The sequence below is a fragment of the Etheostoma spectabile genome, chromosome 7, assembly GCF_008692095.1.
Source record: "Etheostoma spectabile isolate EspeVRDwgs_2016 chromosome 7, UIUC_Espe_1.0, whole genome shotgun sequence".
Lineage (NCBI taxonomy): Eukaryota > Metazoa > Chordata > Actinopteri > Perciformes > Percidae > Etheostoma > Etheostoma spectabile.
In genome coordinates, this window is record NC_045739.1 from 6,555,460 (window position 1) to 6,579,494 (window position 24,035).

General features: G+C 41.8%; 3 protein-coding genes across 8 annotated transcripts in view; all 3 read right to left on the reverse strand.

Moving 5' to 3' along the window:
• tasorb (transcription activation suppressor b) overlaps positions 1-14,173 on the reverse strand; it is a 16,506-nt gene extending 2,333 nt beyond the window's left edge. Inside the window, exons 1-22 of one of the 2 annotated variants that reach the window (XM_032520595.1) lie at positions 13,720-14,173; positions 11,643-11,788; positions 11,327-11,419; positions 11,167-11,239; positions 10,647-10,738; positions 10,419-10,553; positions 10,175-10,299; positions 10,041-10,072; positions 8,617-8,722; positions 8,370-8,473; positions 8,045-8,154; positions 7,031-7,103; positions 6,839-6,913; positions 5,486-6,361; positions 4,600-4,907; positions 4,396-4,498; positions 3,448-4,289; positions 2,678-2,800; positions 1,463-1,622; positions 1,263-1,371; positions 962-1,140; positions 619-753 (exon numbers count right to left, since the gene is read on the reverse strand). In XM_032520595.1, the coding sequence (XP_032376486.1) occupies positions 619-753; positions 962-1,140; positions 1,263-1,371; positions 1,463-1,622; positions 2,678-2,800; positions 3,448-4,289; positions 4,396-4,498; positions 4,600-4,907; positions 5,486-6,361; positions 6,839-6,913; positions 7,031-7,103; positions 8,045-8,154; positions 8,370-8,473; positions 8,617-8,722; positions 10,041-10,072; positions 10,175-10,299; positions 10,419-10,553; positions 10,647-10,738; positions 11,167-11,239; positions 11,327-11,419; positions 11,643-11,788; positions 13,720-14,023 (4,303 nt within the window). In that variant the 5' untranslated portion in view covers positions 14,024-14,173. The remainder of the gene's footprint in view (positions 1-618; positions 754-961; positions 1,141-1,262; positions 1,372-1,462; positions 1,623-2,677; positions 2,801-3,447; positions 4,290-4,395; positions 4,499-4,599; positions 4,908-5,485; positions 6,362-6,838; positions 6,914-7,030; positions 7,104-8,044; positions 8,155-8,369; positions 8,474-8,616; positions 8,723-10,040; positions 10,073-10,174; positions 10,300-10,418; positions 10,554-10,646; positions 10,739-11,166; positions 11,240-11,326; positions 11,420-11,642; positions 11,789-13,719) is intronic. The other variant, XM_032520594.1, reaches the window with a different exon arrangement.
• Positions 14,174-14,497: 324 nt separating this feature from the next.
• On the reverse strand, positions 14,498-18,277 carry asb14b (ankyrin repeat and SOCS box containing 14b). 3 transcript variants are annotated; one of them, XM_032520598.1, is made up of 10 exons: positions 18,037-18,277; positions 17,349-17,506; positions 17,215-17,267; positions 16,987-17,118; positions 16,754-16,912; positions 16,399-16,644; positions 15,989-16,160; positions 15,368-15,902; positions 15,076-15,229; positions 14,498-14,987 (listed from the first exon to the last, which is right to left on the reverse strand). In XM_032520598.1, the coding sequence occupies exons 2-10, from the start codon at positions 17,471-17,473 to the stop codon at positions 14,809-14,811; spliced, it is 1,755 nt and encodes a 584-aa protein (XP_032376489.1). In that variant the 5' UTR covers positions 17,474-17,506; positions 18,037-18,277; the 3' UTR covers positions 14,498-14,808. The 3 variants fall into 3 exon arrangements, with proteins under 3 accessions (XP_032376489.1, XP_032376488.1, XP_032376487.1); XM_032520597.1 differs by having other exon boundaries at positions 17,349-17,473; positions 18,037-18,276; XM_032520596.1 differs by having other exon boundaries at positions 17,349-17,511; positions 18,037-18,276.
• Positions 18,278-19,264: 987 nt separating this feature from the next.
• The window catches only part of dnah12 (dynein, axonemal, heavy chain 12), a 26,870-nt gene continuing 22,099 nt past the window's right edge, over positions 19,265-24,035 (reverse strand). For 2 of the 3 annotated variants that reach the window (XM_032520940.1, XM_032520939.1), the window contains exons 63-74: positions 22,499-22,794; positions 22,155-22,408; positions 21,898-22,038; positions 21,658-21,795; positions 21,346-21,579; positions 21,044-21,232; positions 20,741-20,844; positions 20,415-20,619; positions 20,161-20,298; positions 19,961-20,052; positions 19,756-19,823; positions 19,394-19,587 (exon numbers count right to left, since the gene is read on the reverse strand). In XM_032520940.1, coding sequence (XP_032376831.1) covers positions 19,394-19,587; positions 19,756-19,823; positions 19,961-20,052; positions 20,161-20,298; positions 20,415-20,619; positions 20,741-20,844; positions 21,044-21,232; positions 21,346-21,579; positions 21,658-21,795; positions 21,898-22,038; positions 22,155-22,408; positions 22,499-22,794 — 2,053 coding nt within the window. Of the gene's footprint in view, positions 19,588-19,755; positions 19,824-19,960; positions 20,053-20,160; positions 20,299-20,414; positions 20,620-20,740; positions 20,845-21,043; positions 21,233-21,345; positions 21,580-21,657; positions 21,796-21,897; positions 22,039-22,154; positions 22,409-22,498; positions 22,795-24,035 lie in introns of all 3 variants that reach the window. The other variant, XM_032520938.1, reaches the window with a different exon arrangement.

Here is a 24,035-nt window from a genome sequence, read left to right on the forward strand (position 1 = left end):
AGAGAGAGAGAGAGAGAGAGAGAGAGAGAGAGAGAGAGGTGCGCTCAGAAAAGTTAAAACATTTAGAGACAGACGAGCTGCGAACTTCGTTCCTGCTGTTGGGTTTTTGTTGGGTCTCCCCCCTCCCCGTCCCCTCTGTGTGGTTTTATTTTGGTCCTGGGAGGCGTTCCTATTTATCGTTTGTATAATAAAAATGTGAACACAAAAAATATATACAGATATAGATTGCAACTGAAATAATAGGCTAAAGCAACTGCAGTTTATGGAAAGCACAAGTGTAATTATGTTCAGATGGGGATGACTAATGGGGAAGTGGTATTGATAAGCGTGTTGCTTGCTGCTCTTATGTAAAATAAGCGGCTCTGGTAGATGTTTGCGATTGGTCAAAATGTGCAAACATCGCCTCTTTTATGTCAACGCGCACGCCGCTAGATTGGGAAGCCCGGGAGTGATTGAACTAGTTGTTAAGCACCGTTGTGACCCAGCTTGTGCTGGGACAGGGGTCAGTAGGTTAGGTGAAGCCGGGTAACTGAAATAAATCCAGAGCATGTTGATATTGATTCGTAGTACGGGCCTCTGGGGTGTTGTAGTGTTTAGTCCTGCTGTTGCTGTACCGACCTGTAGAGGGCGGTGTTGGGAGCTCATTCTGACTGATGGAGCCAATCAGACTGTGGAAACCACTCATAACGTCATCAATGCTCCCTATTACTATTCCATTTCTGGAGTACTGTAGGAACATCTCAAATGGCCTCTCTGTAAAACAAAACATCACAACATGCAAAATTCAGTAAACATTCTAAATCAGTTCAGTAGACCAATCAATTGTAAATACTTTTATATAATTATAATATTGTTTAGAAATTAGCAAGTATAAAAAAAGATGCGTCTATATCTAGTAGTTTAATGCTTATGTCAGAAGACTGGTGAAAAGATGAAGCCTAATACCTAAATACTAAAATACCTGTGAGGAAGATAAGGTGCCGCTGCTGCGTGTGCTGAGCTTGGAGTTTTATTAGGCATTCTAGGTCTGGAGCCTGACGCGACTGGGTGTCACACTCGTGATAAGGGAGAAACTCCACTAGGTGCTTCTTTTGGTAGGCTGTAAGAAGGTTCAGCAGCCCCATGGCATTGGTGTTTAACCTTAAAGAGAATAGCAAACGTAGATCCATACAGTCTCAAGATGTTTTGTTCACAGCTCTGTTCTAGCAAAAGATGATTTGGATTTAACTACTACAATTGTGTGTAAGCTCCTACTCACTGACCTCCCCAGTTCTTTGAGCTTCTTCTGGGACTTGCAGTGCACCTTCCACTGCCAGGGGTGTTCAGGGGTGCTCTGCTCCTCCAAGAACTTCAGCAGCCCCTGCAAACGATCTGGAAAAAACAAGCAACACCAGAATGAAGGACTGCTCAAGTGATATTTCCACAACCTCTTACAGCTCCAAAAAAGGAAAGTAAAACTTACCCTGCGTGATAAGGTCAGGGTTGAGGACAAACTCATCAGACACCATGAAGCCTCCAGACACAAACAATTCATTATAAGTGTGGTTCTTGACATCGTCCAGAGTGTCCACTCCAGCAAAGCTCACTGAAGGCAACTTCTTCAAAGACACTAGAGCCGGGATCTGCAGGGTGAAAAAAATTAGGTTTTTATAAATGTTCTTAAAAATAAATGTAACATGTTTTCATATATATATATATATATATATATATATATATATATATATATATATATATATATATATATATATATATATATATATATATATATATATATATATATATATATATATATATATATACACACACACACACACACATACATATATATATATATATATATATATATATACACATACACACATAAAAAAATAAATAATGATGGTTTATTTTTATTAATTTACAAAATGCAAAGGAAACAAACAAAAGATAAATCTAAATCACATCATTAGTTGGTGTTACTACCCTTTGCCTTCAAAGCAGCATCAATTCTTATAGGTACACTTGCAAAAAGTTGGGCAACGTTGGCGATCGTAGACGCAGTGGTCAGCTGAGAAAACTTAGATGAAAAACACATCAAGCTTCTTTCCCTTTGAAATGGGAAGATGTCCAGCAGGGACATATCAGCTCAGAGCTGACAGCACCAGTACGACCCAGGTACACCCGTCTACTGTCTGGAGAAGTCTGGCCAAAAGTGGTCTTCATGGAAGAGTTGCAGCCAAAAAGCCTTACCTCCGACTCTCTTTACATACATAGCTGAGCAGCTTGGCCTTGTTTCCATGTCGGCGGTATGGGTTTTTGGCTAAAACTCTTCCATGAAGATCAACCCCAAATATTGATGTGATTTAGACATTTCTTGTGTTCACGCACTTTGAATTTTGCAAATTGATAAAGATAAACAATCAGTTTATATTTTTGAAAGCATTCTTAGTTTACAGTAGTTTTTTACACCTGCCTAAGACTTTTTCATAGTACTGTATATATATCCTGACCTGATACAATATGCATAATAACCCTGTCAATTAAAATAATTAAACTCAGCAGCCAGATAAAAACAATACCCTGCAGCAGATGTATAAATTCAATTGGGATGCTATTATTTATGTTTGAACACTGTCTGGATCAACTGGTGCAGTGAGGCTGTAACTGACATAAAGGGAGTGACAGGAGGTGATCGTACCTTGTGCACATGTGCAGCGATGTCCTCGTTCTGAATGATGATGAGGAGCTTATCTAAACTGCAGCTGTTTTCCAGAAACGTCTGCGGGCTGCACTCACTGTTGCCAAGACTTTTCAAGTACTCCTTTGTGACATACAACGTGAGAGACGTAATTGTTAGAGACAGGCAGATGAATGTGTCTTTCTCTCTTACACTTACAAATACGGACTGACTGACAGATACAGAAAGAGCTGAGCACCGAGACATGGAACACATAGTGACAAAGAGGAGATAGTGTAGCCTTTCACTTTGCCATTGCCAGTCTCGACTTACGCTAGTGTATGCCTGTGCAATTCTCTACTGCAGGAAGCTCTTTGACTCCATTAAAAACCATGATCTAAATTAAGCCTACAGAGGAGGAATATGAAAAAAATGGATGTAAAATGTGAAAGTATGTTGAATCCAAAGTAATATCACGATCGATTTGATTAAATGATTCACAGAAAAGTATAAGTCAGCGATTTTGATAATCCAGTTGAGGTAGTTTATTTAATGGCTCACTAGTTCCAGCTTCTTAAATGTGAGGAGTTTGTATTTAAATCTACATTTAACATCTTTGGGCTTTTGCAACCAAGGCAGTCGCAGAGGGTTCTGGGAACTTGTGAGTGACATTTTTCACTATTGTCTATTGACTAAATGATTAATTGTGCAAAACAACCCCACAAATGAATTAATAATGTGGATTAATGTATTTTCTATTGCTTTCAAAACTACATTGAGACCCATTGTACCTTGATCTCCTTGCAGACAGTGCTCTCCTCCACCTCGTCTCCGGAGTAGATGTAAAATTTGACTGTGTTCTTGGTGACATCCTTAAAGATCTCCACCAGGCTGCTGAAAACCTCCGGCTTCAGCTGACCAATGAGGCTGCCAGCCAGCAGACCAGACCCACTTCCAGAAGCAGGGCCTGGGTTTTGGGACTTGGCCTCGGGAGACTCTGGTGTGACTTGAGAGGGAGAATAGACCTCTACCCCTAACTCTGCTGACGAGCCTTCTGTTTTAGGCCTAGTGGATGCCGTCCCTTTGACAGGGACCGTTTTACCACTCTGAGACGAGGTGGTGCTCTTTGACAGGGAGGAGTCCGCTTTAGTTTTGGAAGTCTGTATGGGGGTGGGGGGTGGTGTTGTAAGATCAGATGTTGTCACTGGGGGAGGTGGAGGAGTGCCCTTTGAGGGAGCAGGTGGGGCTGGGATCAACGTGTCCATCTTTTCACACAGTGCTTTGATATGCCCCTGAATGGGGACAGGGGAGACGTAGGGTGTAACAAAGTCTGAGAAGCAGCTGTTGGGTAGCCAGCAGTGGTGTGGGGGCAGGCGTGTGGGTAGCTGCGAGGAATAGCAGATTTGGTGAGTCTGCATAATGTTCTTAATGTCAGAGGTGAGACTGTGAATTTCCTGGTTGAGTATGGTGTCCAGGCTGATGGAGGGCCTGAAGGGAACTTCCTCTACAACTGGTACCGTGGCTGGTCCAGCCGCTTTTTTTACTTCCACGGCTGCAGGTGTCTTCGGCTCTGGGTAGCTGTCTGCCACCGTCACAGCCTCGGGCTCTGGCTCAGGAAAAGGCTGTACTCTGTCTGGAGGAAAGAAGACAGGACACTTTGTCACGGTGATGCCTTTGTTAACCAGATCTAAATATGCCTACAACAGAGGGGTCTGTGTGAACTGACTGCTATCAGGTACCTTCATTGGCGGGGTTAACCCAGCCTGGGTTGTCTGAGGTGTAAGCTGGCTCAGCTGGGGAACCTGCGCTAAATGGACTACCTGGGCTACAGTCCATGTCCTCCTAAACAGGGAAAACACCAGTAGTTATTTTTTTAACCTGCAAACATGTTTTATTCATGGTAAAATATTTCAAAATGACAACCATCTACAACAACCTCTCACCTCTGTGTAGTTTGTTTGAAATGCGGGCTCATTTTGTTTTTTCGGATCTGGTTCAGGGAAGGCAGGTTGCCCACTTCCTGAACCCGTCGATGGATCACTGTGGTTTGACGGCAGAGACATTGAGCCCTGAGCCACGGCTTTGTTGAGAGTAGTGAGGAGGATCTTGAGAAGGCGCTGGGTTTCGTTGACTGAGGCACTGGTGTTCCCATGAGCCCTCAGGTCAGTGTCATAGATGCCCATGCTTTCCATCACTGCTGTCAGATTGTCGCTCTGTCCAACCTCATCCCCGATCTCATCTGCTTGGGCTCCTGGCAACATACATGCAATTAATGAATTAGAGGTATCTGCTACATTTGGTATATTACACAAGAATACAAGAATATCCTGAGCACTTTTATACCAAATGTTTTATGTGCATTGTTTAGGTAATGTAAAGAAGGATATATTGTACTGCATATTTATTACTGCATTTCTTTTTAGAAGTTAAAATGATCTAAGATGGAGGCTGAAACTTCAACCTCAAGTGCAGGTTTTACTGCACTTCACTCTCTACAATTGTGATGGCAACTGGCACACAAAATGCATGCATTTCGACATTTGAAAATGTTATTAGTAATTTAATTTGTAAGCAAATAAACTGTCTGTGTGATACTATGGTGCCACAATGGGCAGCAGTGTTTTTTTTAAATCTGCAATACAATTACCGAGACTATTTAGACAAAGTTGTGAAACTATTATAATATTATAGTTTACATAATGAATGTGAAATATAATATTCTTTTTTTCAGAGGAATTAACTTGGGAAGCAGTAGGTAAAAAGACATTACAAATTAAAAAACTAAATTTAAAAAAATCAAGCTACATAGACAGCTACAGCCCTCCTCACCTCTACTGGGTTCCCCATTGCTCAGCGGATCTGAGCGTTGGCGTTTGTTCATGACCCCCCTTTCATCTCCCTCAAACTTCCTCTTCAGACTGTTCACATCCCAAGCCCCATCCTCTTCCCTTTCCTTCCCAGGATCCTTCACTAGGGCTTTTTTATGAAGTTGGATCAGTTTAAGCAACTGTTTCATCTTGTCTTTATCATACTCATTCTGGGACAGCCGCAACTTCTGAGGGGGCTGAGACTGGGACTCAGTATTGGATGTTTGCTGCAACTGGGCTCCGTTAGAATGGGCCAACCCTTGCCTCCGCCTGCCACTCTCTGAGGGTGGCTTCTCCTGTGCTGGCCTCTCTGGAGGGGGCCTCTCCTGGGGCAGCCTTTCTGCAGGTCTCTCTGCTCTGTCTGAGCCCCTGTCTGAGCCGCCCCAGTCAGAAACAGGGCTGTATTCCACTGGGGCTGGAGCGGCTGTGGGTAGGGGTAGAGGTAGGGATAGGGGTGTGGGTATGGGTATGGGGTTCCGTATTCTTTCAATTATGTCTTTAGTCTTGTTCAAAGGTAAAATGTAGTTGACAGGGCTATTGACGTAAGAACGCAGCACGGCATCCATGTTAAATTTGGGTCTGGGCACTGCGAGCGGGTTGATCCTATCATCCACGTTGTGTTTGTAGTCTGGCAGAATGAACGGCCGCACTGTGCCTGAATCCATACGAGTTAGGTAATCAGTGGCCTGGCGCGCCACTCCAGAGCTGAGGTCCTTGCCTGGGTTGGGGCGCAACTTGAAAAGCGCATAGTGCAGAGCAGGGAGGAAGGGATTCATGGAGGACAGGATAGCAGGCTGGGGCTCCGTCGTCAGCGGCTCTGGATCGAACAATCTCGATGCTACAATAGAGGAAGCAAATGTCAGTGTCATGTAAAAGATGCCAGACGGGAAACTTGGTAGAGCGCGTGCCCATATACAGAGGCTTAGTCCTCAACGCTGGGTTTGCGGGTTTGATTCTGACCTTTTGCAGCCCTTTACAGCATGTTGTTCCCTCTCTTTCTCCCCTTTCATGTCTAAAGCTGTCCTACCTAATAAAGGCCTACAATGCCACTGAAAAAATCTAAAAGAAAAAAGATGCCAGGCGCATCATAAAGTCTTTAAAGACAGGAGCTAAATAACAAGAGTTATAACGTAAAAGCCATTTCATTTATTAAATATTTTTTAGAGGAGGAGAGTTCAGTAGGTAGATGTGAGAAAGATCGTTGTTGCTTCCAAACATTCTCCGCTTGCTAATAAAACGTTCCGGTTGGGAACTCTGTGCAGATTCTGCCACTGGGTCAGAAAATATTGATGGATTCAGAGTGAATAATACTTACAATACTTGACAACCGTCCTTGACTCCTGAAAGATGAATAATGCTTGCAGGTTCTTGTCAACACGCCCCCGTCGCTCTACAAAACAAATGGCAGGTTATTTTTTTATAAGTTGAACCCTCACTAGAGGCAACAAGTAGGTGTTCAACTGACACAACAGAGAATTATGAGAGGAGAGTAAAAGCTTTTTGGCACCTTTGGACTCAATCATCTGCGCTGAGGACAGCAGGAAGAGAAAGCCCCTGTCAAACAAGGACTTCACCAGCACCTGAACAAAGAGTGTACACATTGCAGTCAAAAGCATCGGGGTGCATCATTATCAGATAATGTGAGCAATCATAATAGTCTGTTGCTGGGTAGTCTCGCATTGCTAGACCTGTCTCCACAGCGCTGTGGAGTACGGTCTGGCTACTCCACAATTGCATTCTGGGATAGGAGGGAAAAAAAACAATCAGGGTTGTTTGAATTTCTTTAAACCAATCACAATCGTCATGGGCGGCGCTGAGCTCCTGACGCAGCGCTGTGGCTCTGCAAAAATGGTCTGGGGAAGTTACTTGTTTTGGACCCACAATATTCCCCGAAAGAACCAAGCAACTTGCCATTTTCAGTGTGTAGCTTTCTAGCTCCAAGTTTGTTATTGTTTCTAGTAACAACAGAGTCTGAGAACAGCAACACAAAGAGAGAAGAAGGCGAGGGACATCTAGTGCGTGATGTCAGGAATTTATCATGGAAATGTACTTCCACTGATTTGAGTGATAGTAGATCATTAGTGCGTGTATAGGAACTAAGCATGTGTGTAGTGTGTAGTTCAGGCCTGTGTGTAATGTGTGTAATAATAGAGTGTAAATTGTAATTTCCCCTTGTGGAATTAATAAAAATTATTTATTATTATTATTATTATTATTATTATTATTATTATTATTATTATTATTATTATTATCCAGACCAGTTGTGGGGCAGAGTTGAATGTATTCCTGTCTACACTTGTACTACAGATTTGTTTTTTTGATCATTACTATAAAAATGAAATGAAAGCAGCATGACAGTTTGACAGATGTTCTCTCTACATGATTTACTTGTTAAAGAGGAAAAATAACTGTTTATTAAACAGAATCTACAATAATTATCAAATAATGATATTAAAAGCAACACTTTGCAACAAACGACTTTGTCAATTTTCATGCAGGAGAACCTGGTAGGGCGACTCACCATCCTGTCCCTCTCCAGTTTGTTGACCAGCGCTGCCAAGCTGCCACTGGTTGGTTTGCCTTTACCATCCACCACCTCAAACAGGCTGCAGGACATCCCACATTTCATCACTGCGGACAAAGAAAGCTCAGTTTTATCTAAAATAATACAAACACTTTAGTTAGTTCAGTCACTTAAAGTGGCTGTTTCTGTAATACACAATGCAGGTTATGGATTTAGAATAGCTATATGAAATGGATTTTAAAGAATGCATGACCTCCCTTCATCCCCAGGGCATTTCCTATCATTTAATTCTTGGGTATACACATGTGAGGTCCGGACTGACCTTCCCGTGATGCGCTGTAGGTGTCCCACGAAAAGAGCACGGAGGGAATCTTTCTTTTCACCTGATCCAGCTGCATGCCTCGACTCACCTCTAGCTTCTCAGGCCTTCAGGGAAGCATGAAGATTTATCAAACAGCAAATCACAACAAGTTCCAGAAAAATAACTGTGAATTTGAACTTCCTTTTGTACTTTTCTCCTTTTCTAGAGATACAGCAAATTATGATAATAGGACTAAAAGTTTACTCACAGTTTGAAAGGGAGGTAGGGGCGCGAGGAGGATCGTAAACAGATTGGGAATAACTCCAGGCCCTTGTTCACTAGTGGACCACTCCACACAGTGTAGCAGCTCTTCCCTGCAAAGAGAAAGCAGAGTGGATCACTTTTCATAAATGCTGGTTTTTCACTGAAAAGGCACATTTTGCACTGGTTGTTGAATCAAATTTGGATATTTTTGGGTGTGCAGCACTTAAAATGCACTCTTCTGTAACTGAAAAGCAGTGTGCACACCAATCAAAGTGTTACAAGTTACACCTTGGGTAGTTTGTTAAAGCAGTTGCTGAACAACCGCTTTAAATGGCCTTTAAACATCAAGGTTCTTGAGGGTTTTAGTAACGTTACATTTTGAGTAGACGGTGAGCGCCAGACGCCGAAATGGACGGCAATAAGTTTCTGGATGGAAAGTTTACTTTGAAAAATTTGCCAAATGGTTCCATTGACATCTGTGTGTTTTGTCGTTGTGAACTGAGCTATCATCGCAGCATGTCCAGTCTGAAATACCACTTGATGGCCAAGCACACAGCTGATGCAAATTTCCCCCCCCCCCCGTCAAAGTATTTTTTTCACCCTTTTATTGATGGACAGTGTTACACTGTGTGAGAGATTATTTGCTCCAAGTCAGAATGTTTCATGTGAAATTAAACACTGCAGCAGGCTATTTGCCAATGTTGTTTTCAATAAAATAATTTAAAAAAAAACATTTGCACAAAGCAAGCCGATCCACTTTTCCATGTTAATAAGAGCATTAAAATGAGGAAAAAAATAAAATAATGGGACAAAAAGAAATCAAGGGACATTTAGAATAGATAAAAATGTTTGATTAATTGCGAGTTAACTATGACATTAATGCGATTAAATATTTTAATTGTTTGACAGCACTAGTATCTATCTATCTATCTATATATCATGGATGATCTGATGTGACTCCAGCACCCAGAGTCCCTTATTGAATATTTATATTTTTTACAAAGTTTGCAGCAAGCCTTGCACCTGGAGATAGGTACAGCGGAAACTGCCGTTATCTAGCCATGTCTCGTGAAAAGTACACTTTCCCATTTTCCAAACATAGGCCTAGCCAAACTTTAACAAACTGAGATGCAAACGTATGTGGCAGGCAGGTATTGCATTTATCACGGGATTTGTAGTTTTATCACCGCGTACGTACCAATTCCAATATCTTACAAAAAAAGCTATAACACACCGAACCAACGGGCTGAGGGCAGCGTTCTGCTGGTTTTATTACAGAGCAAAGACTTTAAATTTAAAGATGAGAATTTTAGACTTTTTAAAACCCTGAAACATATACCACTTTCCACGGACATGACACTACATATGGAGGCTTATTTGTTTCATTACTTTTTTTATCAAATGGAAGAAGAAAAAAATTTATTTTACCTCGGCTTCCTTCGGGGGAAATAGTGTTAAACCTGTTTCGGAGAGGGGGGGGAAAGCCTGTTAACACTGGGCAAACTTCTCCAAGCACCAGAAGATACTTGCTGAGTTTCACTATTTCTTGCAGGAATATGTACCTGTGTGAAGTCATAGGAGAGGCTGCAGCCTCCTTGCCTTTGTACTTGAAGGAAAGCACAGCATAAGGGCACACGTGCCTGGGCCGTGTTTTGATCTCATCAAATGCAAACTCGAAAAAATATTGCTAAAAGACAACAAGACAGACATTAAAAATGTACAAATCCTGTCCATGAAATAAATGTAAAGCATTACTTTGATGACAAAATACATACAGTATGCGAATGAAAAAGAACCCATGTGTACCTGTGTGAGCTCAAAAGCCCTGTAAGACAGCAAAGACGTCACCCTATTGCCACTTTTAGACAAGTGGCAATCAACCTTGGTAGAAGGTTCCAGAGCATTCTTAGGTATGTTGTCATGAATGTGCTTTACTCGGCCCTGAGAGACAAAACAAGCAGGTGAGCTACAGCTCCCACAATCATTAGAAGATCTGTCAACATCACATATTGAAAACTAGCGTGCTAGCCATACCCTCATAACTTTAAAAACGATCATGTCTCCAGATGAGCCCACTTCAAAGGGATTGATTTGTAACAGATCAGAATATTTGGAAACATAAACACCTACAATGACAAAGGAACTGAATTAGAGGAAAAGCATTATCACCATGCTCCGTCAAAAATGCATTTAAGTATAATATTTACACTTTCAAAAATCAAGCCTTAAGAACCATGTCAATGACTTATTTTGAGAAAAAGACCAAACATGCATTCCTTGAGTAGCTAGTAACCAGCATTTAAGTGATATACTGTTAACATATATCCGAACCATTCCCAGCTGTTGATGACATGTATCAGCTATCTACAGTTGTATGTTTATCGGGCAAATGCTAACATCCTCAGATGCTAATCAATCAGTTTAAAATGTAATCCATCAAAAAAGGAAACTGATTAGGTTGACATCCCTCAAAACAATATCATGAGAGCAGTCACCCAAAAACCATCATTACACCTACAATAAAGTCTTCTTTCAAAGCAACATGCCAATTTACCCATTGATGGATTTCCTAGTGTATTAATCCGGGAGTGCCCAACCGACAGACCCTTTTCACAGATCCATAGGAGCTAAACATACAAGAGAACATACAAAGCTCAGAAGCATGTTAAAAGAACAACCATCATGCTTTATAACTTGTCCCTCATCAATAATACCTTTGATTTGTCTGGAAAAAGGAAGCAGTACGACTCGGCCAGTTCTTGTTCTGTCCTCCCCTCCTGCTTCATCTCTCTCCGCTTCTCGATGAACTGGCACAAAAACAGTAGCAGACAGCAAATTAAATACAGCAGTCTGAACCTCAAAAACTCCTACAGTACATACACAGCAGTGCTGGTCAACATACATCCTACCAGATGCGTGATTTTGCTATATTGGGTTACAACCTACAGAAGGCTCCATCAATAACAAGGGAGCAACTTAAATGCTCATGGTGACATTGTGTGGCACTGGCGCAGGAAGACAATGACCAACCTCCTTCGCCAGCAGCTCATTGTGAATGAGCCTGGCCTTGCAGTAGGAGAAGGTTCCTCGTGACGATGAGTCTAGGTAAAACGAGGAGACAATCTTCACAAGGTCTTCAAACTCCCGGCTGTCAGGAGGCAGAAACTGGTATAGGCCTGCACACAGAGAGGTGAAACCGTGGATTAGCATATAGCGTCTGCTGCGTAGTTTGCATTTGCAGAGGGTCAGTACAAAAAGGAGCATAGTATACGAAAACCAAGTCACACCACAGAAGACAGCAATATCAAACGATTACCCTCTTCTCTCATTTCTAGAGTCATATGGCATGAATATATCAAGCCTAAAACAGGTTTCTTCTTACACGAGAAGACCCTTTCTTACACATGACCTGTGTTTTGACTTCAGCTCAATATCAAAGTCACATGACATGTTCCATTATATAATACATTAGGTACAATAGGAAGCAATGTGCTTGCAGACAAGAAACTCTTTGTGTATGTTTAGTAGGGCTGGGCGATGAAGAGAAAATCAAATATCACGATATCTTTAACCAAATACCTCAACATTGATACCAAAACGATACCGTTGTGTTAACTATTGGTGCTTTCACAAATTATTTACACAATAGGATTTTTGATAAATAATCATCAGTAAAGTGGATATAATGACTAAGTGGGAAAAGGAAAATAATATAACAGTTACAATAGTCTGGTAAGTGCAGAAAATGACTTAACTTCACTGTGATGCAGCCTTTCAATCTAGGAAATGACAACGTTTATACCATTTTACAATAAAACAATATTCAAAATCTAAGACAATATCTAGTCCCATTTCACAATAAAGATATCAAATCTATATATTGCCCAGCTGTAATGTTTAGTACAGCTCAGTAGGGTTGCAAGGAGCCAGCAGCATCCTTTGCTGAAGCTTTGCCTCATGTGCTATAGCCAGCTCATCACAACAGGTTACTGAAATGTCAATAACACTAACTAGGAATCCCTCATATCAACAAACCGCTGTTCAGATGATCCAGCCTTGCAACTGTCTGTGTTTACATAAGGTTTATTTTGTTAAACCATGCAAGGAAGTGAAACCATCACAAGCTAATTACTGGATGGAACATTATAAGCCTCAAGCTGTGGAGTAACACAACTAGTAAACATCTGTCATTTGTGGAGGAGTACTGAAGACAGGTAAATGGAGTGCACACACAGCCAAGTCTGTCTCACAGTTAAGTTTCCAACTTGGGCAGTAAGACATTGTATACATTACATATATGCAACCTGCTGATTTAACCGGATACTGCAAACACAGCTGTTGAATAGAGGCACAAAATGTGAAGTACAGCAACTTCAGCTCAACTTATATACAAATAACTTACGTATGACATCAAGGTTTGTAACAACCACTTTTCTAAGGGTACTGTGAACTGCTTGGGAGATGATGGGGCCAGTGTCGTTGTGGTGTACTCTGAGGAGTATTGAAGTGAGGTGTTAAAGGGATGCTCTGATATTTCAGTGTCATCAAGCTGGGGCAAGGGTTGGGCAGCCTTAAGATTGCATAAAAAGCGCACTGGTACGTTACAGTGAAAAGATTTTTGAAATAGACGGGTGGGGTGAATAAATACATGCCCTTCACTGAGGTCAATGAAACACCCACGTGTTGTCAAGTGATGGCTGCAACACACTCATGACACCAGCAGCATTACTCAATCAGACTGTGGTCGTTCCATGAAAAGGTGGGCATTCAAATTACCAGTCCTCAAAGTGTTGCTTTCAGGCGCCTGTACAGGACCGTGACGTTAGCTTGTTGCTGCTCTCTGGGTAACTTGGATACCTGTGGTGGACTAAAGTTACCAAATCTGTGTCTGCAAAAACTCGCGCTACATTAGTCAGGACTATCCGTGTGCTTAACTAGTATGACGTTGGTTTCATCCGAACCTAAATGTCGGTGAATATTTTGTCAAACTCGTTATACTAGCGAGGTAAGCCAGCTAGCTAGTTAGTTAGCAGGCTAGCAACATGCACCAGCAGAATTATGAAAGACAGTACAGGGTCTGTTCAAAATAGCAGCGTTATGGCACCACCTTTCCGTTCTCTTATCTTCCTCGGGATTTGAAAATTTCTCCGTGGCAGCTCTTCGCTCGGTCTCTGGCCTTGCAAGGGAGAACTGCTAATGTTCCGGGCATCTGCCTGGGCGCTCCTCCGCCGCTCAGGGGCTTCTTGTTCGGGCATTACCCTGTCTCCACATCCAGGCCGATCGCCATTTTGGTTGGCTGTGGCCGAGGTGGCGGCTGAATTCTTCGGGGGTTCGCCACCCTCCGGGTGTAAATCGTCCGTCTCGGTACATTCTGAGTCCCTTTTCCCCACCGCGTTGGGGTTCAGGGCCATTTTCAGGCACCGTGCACGTATAACGGGCAATGTAGATCTAACAATTACGGCGCCGCTTCACACACACACACACACACTCTCTCCTCCTCAACCTGCCGCCGCCATTGTGAAAATGACGTACACGTTCTTCTCCACCACTGCAAAACGCTGCCGTCACTATGTTTACATTCGAGAAAATCCACGCCACCGAGCGGCGGATGGATGCACTGTGAGACGTGTAGTGATGGATGAATACAATGAGAATAAGATCTAGCATTCCAAATATGTAATATGAAGCTATGAATCTATGAATAAATGACCTGTATGTCTTACGTTGGCCTACCCCACACACTGAGATGGACTGATGACAAATGACACACTCAGATATAAAACATGTCTATGCACTCACTGCTGTAAAACTCAAAGAACAATCACACTCAAGTAATACCTAATTTTACCTCCAAGGGACGACAAAGAGGCAGAGTCTTCAATTCGTCCATCTCACAAGAAGGCCCAAGCATTGTGCAATTTTTTTAATTGCATAGTGCTGTTCTAATGGTTTCTTGCCATTTCTCAATTTAATCTTCTGCATTCACATTATAAAAGTAAGTAGTCTACTCAAACTACAATAAGACTCTGGGTGTGAAATAATAAGAATACCTTATTTATTCAAAGGTTTTGTACAAAACATTTGGCAAACTAAAAAGTAAATAAATCATTTCCAATATCAAGGAAAACAGATCATGAATTCTAACTGTCTTTGTCCCTTTATCGGAGTGAGATCTGTGACGGTTGTAAATGTGTTTTCACTGTGGGTTGACTATGCTGCCCCTGCTGTAGACATCAAACTCTTTGTAGCGTAGGTAATCTTTCAGCCTGGGAGGAAGAGGAAGGAAGTTGATGAAAACTGGGGCTCTCAAGCGCAGGTGACTGAGATGATCCCTTATGCGCAAACGACACAGGTGCTTCAGGCTCCGTGTATTCTCTGAGTGTAAAGAATGAATCAGTGGATGCAAATAATGTCATTAATACACTTTTGCTGACAGGTAGAAAATAACTGGATCAGTTCTCACTTTGAATGTGACAGATCTCCAGCCACTGTTTCTGCTCTTCCAAGGTCTCCTTGAGTTTGGTGCAGAAGGAGACATGGTCGGTGTAGTCGAGCATGATGCGCACCACCTGAGCAGATACTTGCTTAAGCCAGGACACTGTTATCACCTCACAGAACTAGAAGGAGACAAACAAAGACATATGCAGTAGTCAAAGCAAAACCTTTAATGAAAGTGTTACGCCGCTGGTTCCCCTGTGGAGTTCATTCATATCTCTTCACACCTGTAACACACTCTCAGACAAGCTTAGCCTCACCACCATGTCTTTGATGATTGAAGTTGTCCAAGGGCCGTAGTCATGGGAACTGTCACCATACGGACAGTCAAAGCAACGCTTAACATCATACCCATGGTTCAGAATCATTCTCAGCATGACCTCGTCTTTCAAGGCATACTGCAGTGCGGAGGGAAAGTGAGTGGTGTTGACACGGGAGTAGTAGTTAACATTTGCCCCAAACCTCAGCAATGTGTTGATTAGTTCATAGTTGCCCTGTCTAAGGGCCACCTGCAAACAGTTGATAGGATCCTGGTTCACCATTGCCCCAGCCTCTAACAGCAAGCGGGTGCACTGAAGATCATTGTTGGACACAGCAAAAAAGAGGGAAGACCTCCGCTCATCATCATAGTTGTGGCGCACCCTTGGGTGCAGCATGAAGTTTGGATCACAGCCAGCTTTGAGCAGCATCTCCACACAATGGGCATGTCCCCCAGCAGCTGCAGAATGGAGAGGACTCATTCCACTTTCCTTTATGGCATCCATCTTAGTCACTGGGATGAGTTGCTCCAGTGCCCTGTCAAAGAGGAATCCTCTATTAAGTACATGACAGGCTATTTGAAAAGTGGGAAAGCTCCATGTTGTAATAACAATATTCCTCACAGTATGTGTCCATGGTACGCCACACGATGAATTGGCAGGTGCCCACTGGAAAGATGTACTAGGTTGGGATCTGCTCCATACTCCAGCAGCAGGGAGATTATGTCAGGGTTTCCGGATGCTGCTGCATCAAACAAGATAGTGCCTGACTCCGATTCACACCACACATGGGCTCCTACAAAAGCAATACAGAAACTATAGAAAAAACACATTTAATAAGCCATTTCCAGACCTGGAAAACAAAATGGAAAGATGAATCTGTTATAAAACTAAGGCAGTCATCAACAAGTTTTCCCAAGGTTTCTGAAAAGCCGAAATTCAAAGTGACAGATTATCAGATGAACTCAATAAGTGTAGCAGTGGAATACTTTTAAAAATCCACGGTTGAGATTAAATTCCCTTGTTTTATATACCTTTTTGTAACAGCACCTCCACCACGTTCAGATGTCCATTCTGAGCAGCCAGAGCCAATGGAGTTTTCTTTTTAATGTCACATGCATTTGGGTTGGCACCAGACTCTAGGAGCAGATAGACAAAGTTCTCCAGGCCTAAGAAGGCTGACTCGTGTAGCGCTGTCCTGTTTAATGGTCCTGTTTGGTCTACTGCGGCATTGTAGCGAAGCAATAGTGTGGCCAAGTCATACTGGTCATTCAGAATAGCTAGGAAATAAAGAGTAGGAGAGGCAAGAAAATAATTTGAAAAACAGCAAATATCTAGCTGTCTGTAAAAGGAGGTCCATTTTGCATTTAGATGCCAGATACCAGATACCTGCTACTAATGGAGAATCCTGCTCATCATTCTGGAGATCCGGGCTACACGCGTTCTGTAACAGGAATGTGGCGTTCTCTCTGAGTCCATGAACCACAGCCAGAAACAGTGGTGTTTCACCCTTTAGAGTACGACACTGGGCTGCACCTGGGGGTGATGCTGGAACAAACAAACAAGAGAAACTAATTAGCATGCTAGCATTTAAAAACTCATACTTTTAATAACCTCTCTACCTGAGAAGATAATCTCTAGTATCCTTTTATTGTCCTGTGCTGAAGCCTCATGCAGTGGGATCCATCCTCGTTCATCAACTCTTGACAGAGTCTCTGGTTGCACTACCAGTCTGTTCAGTTCATCTTCATCACCTGAACATGAGGGCAGTACATTATATCAGAACATCTGGCAGGATTAAATTATAACTGGCAGCAGCTTCAACAGGTTAAAGAATGACATCACCATACCATCCTTGATTGCTTTGAAAATCTCATCAGGGTCTTCACTGGTTTTCAGATCACTATCAACAGAAATGTAAATGATCAACAGGAGATACACAATGAAGAGAGAAAGATGTAATACCTGGTGGTTGTAGATTAACCTTGGAGTCAATCCTTTGAGCTTTCTATATTCAATCAGACTTTGTTCAATTATATATTGCGCTGCCTCATCTTCACCCAAGTCGTCCTCCGATTCATAAAAGTCATCTTCTGTCTCCGTGGTCATCTGTTAATCCAGAAAGGGTCAATGCACAAGCAACTGCACTGGGGAGACACGGCCATAAGGGAAACAAGACCATTAAATCTGGCATCTGAGAACCCGTACACCACTAGCAGGCCTAAACACCAATAGAGAAAAGTAAAATACAGCACATTGACTGCAGCTAGGCACTGAACAGTTGCTGTCAGTCGTACTCCTGTAGAATTAGATGTCGAAATGAGTTCAGTGACACTAAAATGCATTCACGATTTTGAACCAAATGATTCTAATTAGAAGTCCTACTTTGTTGCCCGATAGCTCTTGCCTTTACAGGCCATGTGAGAGCAGTACAGTACTGTACTACGGAGAGTTTACAGTATTTCTTTCTCAGTGTGGCAAAATTCAAGTAGCAAAGAAATGTCCTAACTTAGGCCACAAGAAAACATGTTTTACAGTACAACAAGTGCTATTAAATGACCTGGAAATTTAACAGCTACAAATCATAAAGTTTAACAAGTATACACTAATCTCCACACTAATCAACTTAGCTGTTCTCTCAAGGCATTATTTGTTTATTGTCTGGTGTTTACCTTCAGTCAAATGGCTGTGCCCCTTCGGTGGCTTCTACAGTAGAGCCAGCAGGCTCCTCAGTACGTACACATGTACTGCAACTATTTTTATCTCTCCCGCTATAAATATCAGATCACGGGTTCTTCAGACTCAGCACCTAGCTTTGACCCACTGAGCAACAACTGCCACCATTCAGCTCATATGCAAATTCTCTTATAAAAAAGAGGCCAGTGTTTAAAAGGAACACAACACCCTTATTTACATATGCATGAGTTACTGTAAGTATACATTTCCATATGGCATGTATAAAGTTAACAAGAAAGTTTTTACCCATATTGTTGCTGTACTGTTTTGTGTGCTGGAACACAACAAATCATGTTTAAATAATATATTTAGCTTGTGAGGAATTACAGTAGACAGTAGCAGCTCACAGGCAGGTGACAGACAAACAGAACAGCCCTTACATGCAGGAAGGATGGAGTTTTTATAGCAGCGCTACTGTAGTTTCACATCAAAGTTCCTAGTTAATAGTTGTCCTGGTTCTCATTAAGAGCTTGTAGCCACAAGTCTTGTAGTCTTGTAGCCACATAACTGCTACAGTACATGACTGCTGCTACAGTACATGACTGCAAATGTGCTTAACAAGCAAAGTTACACAGTAACTCGGCTCAATGCCAGTGCTTAAATTAGTAACTGAATGAGAGTTGCTGTACACTAGGAAGAGTATGTACTGTAGGCCTAAATGCACAATAAACGTGCATGCTATATGTTACTTTTTCTTTTTGAAGATAATTTGTTGGGACTTTTCCCTTTGTTTTAATGACAGCGGATAGACATGAAAGGGGGAGAGATATGGGGGGATGACATGCAGGAAAGGCAGCAGGTCGGATTTGAACCTCCGGCCCTTTGCTATTTTGTTTGGAAAATAAGTAATAAAAATTTCAATGAAAACCATTTTTTGTTTCTTTTGCACTCATTTGAGGACTTGCTTTAGATTGAAAGAATATGTTATCATCCTTTTCTTTTGAAACATCACAGTGCATCTGATGCTCATTTTGTTACTTCCACATAAATCTAAGTGTTTTTCAGTTTCATTGTGGGGAGAAAATGATGTCAGCAAACCGTCTAGCTTTCTATTTTGAAGTTAGTAGCAAGGGAACTACAAGGGCATTTGATCTGTCCTCCATTTACTTTTCCGTAGCTAACCGCAAATATAATCTATCTATAATTTTGACACATACTCCCCAGTTGGTCACAAACATATGTTATGTTTAATTTTGCATTATGAAGGTACAGAAAATGTACATGAAAAAAGGCATCATACTGTTTAAAGTGTCACAGTAAAGTGCTTGAGTCTTAAACAGTTTGTTGTCTGATTCAGTCATCAAGCTGGCAGAGCATGGCCACACCACGCTTGACCCAGTGTTGAGGGCGCTTGCTAGTGGGCAACACCATGGAAATGACAAAATTGGTTGAGTGGCCTGTGGTAGAGAGGGTTCCTTTCCTCTCAGTGGTCTTGTAGAGAGGGCAGACATACAGCTCCTGATCCTGATCAGCGCTCTTCTTTTCAGCTGTGTGGTAGAGAAGGAAGCAAAGAGAAGAAGCATAGAGTCAGGCAAATGGAGAAGGGAAAACGGTAACAAGTTTACAAATAATGGGTTTGAAATAGACACCTTAAAACGCCATGCATATTATTTGGAATACATCTGGCAGTGTACAAATTATGGTTGTTTACTAACTGGGTTTTATCCAGATGATTGGCACCACATCAAATAGGACTTTAGGGTGCTGCTCAGCCAGAACTCCACTGATAAAGAAACAACAGTTAAGGCTTTTAAAGTCTCCTTGCACTTCATTATTACAATGACATTCCATTATTATTATTTATTTAAATATTTAATTGTTTTAATTATTGTTTTAAATAACACTAGAAAGAACATCTACCTTTCTTTGTCCCATCGCGCTCCATCCAGAAACATTCCATTAACGTAAACACCATCCTCAGGCGATGTGTCCGACTCATCAATAGTAAGAACCTGTAAGATAAAATTGTGAAAAGAAAACCACAGATCAGTATACATTTATGGCTATGAGAAGATCTTTGAGGTGGAGACAGAGGGATAACAAAGTGTGTATGTTTTGACCTGAAAATCAAAGCCTAGCATGTCAATGGGGATGTGGTATTTCCTGGCGTAGTTCTGCATTGCCCCAGTTAGGAAGGCCTGGGTGAAGAAGAAGCCGGACAGCCAGAACACGTTGGGTTTACTGGTGTCGTACCAATCCTACAGGCACACAGAATAAAGGTGAAACTATAGGTGGAGTAAAAAAGTCAACAAAGCTCCCATATAATTAGTCCTATCTCCTGTTCATTGAAATGATCTTTATAAAGCAGTTTCACCTGCAAAAATTTGAGCCTAGAAATAAAGTCAGTAATGTAGCTGCCCAAAGGCTTCAGGCTGGGGTAAGAGCGCTTGGCCCATTTCTCTGGGACCTTCCCAATTATCAAACTGCTTGCAACTGCCTCCAGCTCTGCATCCATCACCACCAAACCCTTAATGGCCTTCAACAGGTTCTGCAGACTCACACGGATCGTACCACACAGCCTGAGAGAGAGAGAGAGCATGAGAGAGAGAGCGAGAGAAAAAAAACAACAACAGTTAACTCATATCGGTGATGCTGCGCTGTATATGTCCTAAAGGTCTACACTGAGCTGTTTGTCCATACGTGTTGTAGCGTTCCATCTCTTGAACGAGCACAGTGTTCATACTCTCCTCGTAGAGCACTGGGAACTTTAAGAGAGCAGCTTCTGTGTCAAAATTTGCTGGAAGCTGGGGGGAAATAAGCAAAATTGTTAGTAAAAATATACAACTGAGGGCACGTACATTGCAATCAAGGTAAAGGAAGCACCAATAGAAATTTGCACTTTGTTGGAAAGCTACACCTTTACTGGTGCCATGTGTTTTTCCTGCCAAATAATTAAACATACCTAAAGTTGCTAGATGAAAAGGAGGTTTGATTAGTTTATACCTTAGTAAGGATGTCATTTGCTATGTCGTACAGCGCTTTGTCACTCCCAGAGCTAGCCCCTCCCTTAGCTCCTCCACCCTGGGTGAGTAGCAGTGAATCAAACATCAGCTTTGTCTGCTGGAGATCTTTTGAGATGTCTACATTTTCATGCATCCCAAACACCTCTGGATGCTGGCTGAAAGGAAGCCCCTAGAACACAGCAAAGATATTGCTACTCAGTTGGAAGTCATTATGGAGAAAAACAAAAAAATATATATACATATGTATTTTCTTCATGTGTGTTATGTCTGAAGTGGCTTTACCTTAATAAATGCAATGTAGTCGTCATAGATAGATTTAGGTGGGGCAAAGTATTCACCGCTAGGTGAGAAAGGGTAGCGAGGTTTCTCAATAATGTCCTTGTTGTAGAAGTCAGCCAAGATTGTCATCAGGAGCCGCCTATCCCAGTCGTCTGTCACACGGCCGCCATAGTTACACTGCCCAGTCAGGTAAGTTATGGCCTCAAAGGGAACCTCATCATATTCATTCACAAACAACTGAAAAAGGAAAACAAATTAAATGCATTTTGAGATGTTTGGGATGTTAAAACATGGCCAATGAAACTGAATGATTACCTGTAGCTGTCTGATGCTTATACGTAGGTCTGACTCATTGAACCCATAGGGAATATTCCAGCCCAGTGGGCCAAACTTCTTCCTCTCCTGAACAAGAGCATGGAAGAAGCACAGTCCGAACAGGAGCTTCTCCCAGATCTGGTGGAAGAATCCACGAGTCAGAGAATCTCCTTCAAATAGACCTATTTAACTGAATCAATGAGAATTCCTGTTGCATACATTTTGTATGCAACAACTCACCAGCTCCTTATTTGGGCAGTTATTGAAGAAGTTTGAGTCAGAAACAGGATCTGACAAGTAAGACTGTAGCAGGTTGAGTCGGAGTCCTGTAGGAGGCTCGTTTGTCATTTTTACCCCATTCTGCAGGATTGTCACTGGAAACTGATATCAGAAAGGATTTTTTTTTTTTTAAGACTATAACAGAATAACTCTTTGTCTTGCTGCTTAAAATTGGTGATTTATGCACACTGTACCAAATGAAATGCATTGAGCTTTACCTTTGATGAAGGGTAGCTTGTGAGCCAAAGGCGGAAGTCTGGGTGGCACATTGCAGGGCTGAAGTCCTCACAGATTTTTTCTAAGGTGGACATCCAGGAAACGGCCAGGTGACAGTTTTGCAAACACACCCACGTCCCTTCCTGCATGGCTGTGGATATCATTTTGGCAGCGATGGGTCCCTGGCCCTGCCCCAGAGAGATGGACTGGAACTTGGCGCCACTCATGTCCTTGTCACTGGCAAACTTCAGTAAGCCTGTGGAGTTATGTTATTATTTCTCATGATTTTCAGAGGACGCATTATATGGAATCTTGACAGTTAACCACTAGTACTCTTGGGACTTACTAGCCATGGGATCAGCTCCTGGAGACAGAACAAATACAAGTGGAATGGTGGAGTTGGAGTCCAGGTAACTCTTACTCAGGTCAAACGGAGGGGGCTGGACAAATTTCTTGCCAAGTCTACCAGTCACATATTTAATCACAGCTGGAACTACCTTATCAGGCCTGAGACAGCGAACAATGATCATCTTCTGCAGGTCATTGAGTTGTTCACACCATGGAGCGGGCAGAGGACTGTTGCTTGGATCTTTGCTGTCATAAATAGATTTAAAGTCTTCTGGGCCTTTGATGAAAGCCTCTCTGTGGAATAAATAACATAGATTCCCTCCGTTAGTGTAGAAATATTTTATTAACAAAATGTGTGTATGTGCTCGTTGCAAAAGAGCTGTGTTAGTCATTGAGGAGGTGGTTAAAAGTACTCCGGGTGGCCACTGACGCACAGAAAGTTATGCTCAAGTCATAAAAATAGTTTAGGCTTTTTATGGCATAGAGGTGCATTGTTTGAAGGTTTCGAGAACAGAAAAAGAAGTAGCACACCTTGGTGTGTGTGTTTGTGAAAAGTAGTAGTCAGGTTCATGTCACCTTTTGGTATCGCCTTTGCCCACTTGGAACCTCAACTGAGGTAGTACTAAAAAAAGGACTTGTAAGCTGGTACCAGAGACTTTTTTTCGTAATTAAAAACCATAAAAAGACGAGTAGAGTCATGTTGAGCAGGTACCATGCAGTTGAAAAACGCCATTAGATGCTGTTTGTGAACCCACAACTGTGTTGTACTCTTTTGCTGGACTCAGTAAACTTTGCTTTACTCAACTCTTTGTCTCAGATTGATCCTTGTGTTCTGGGAAACGTTAAGACCAATGATAGAAGGCGCGGGAATTAATGAAATGGAATCAGATTTGACCAGCCTTAGCGCCTTATTTTAGACATAATTCCCTCTACATTAGTCATTAGAATTTATGAGAAACAGGACAATGTACAGTGGTTTGAGAAAGTTTACACACATGCTAAAGTTGATTAAAAAGAAGAATAAAAAAACATCTTTTGGAAATTGATCATAATGCCTTAATTACATTTTTTTTAGGAAAATCCAACCTTTTAAGGACACCTATTTTCTTTGAAAATAAATAAATGTTCTTCCTTAAAATACACCCCCTTTGTTAAATTCCCATAAAAGCAGGCAGATTTTTATTTTTAAAGGCCAGTTATTTTATGGATCCAAGATATTATGCATCCTGATAAAGTTCCCTTGGCCTTTGGAATTAAAATAGCCCCACGTCATCACATACCCTTCACCATACCTAGTGATTGGCATGGTGTTATGTCAGTTAGATTAACAGCTGGTTTGATTTGCATTGAGAGATGATTTCATGGAAAGTTCCCCATTCCCCTATGTGTGGTGAACGGTATGTGATGATGGGGGGCCATTTTAATTCCAAAGGCCAAGGGAACTTTATCAGGATGCATAGTATCCTGAATCCAATAAATAACTGGCCTTTAAAAGTAAAGATCTGCCTGCCTCTATGGGAATTTAACATAGGGGT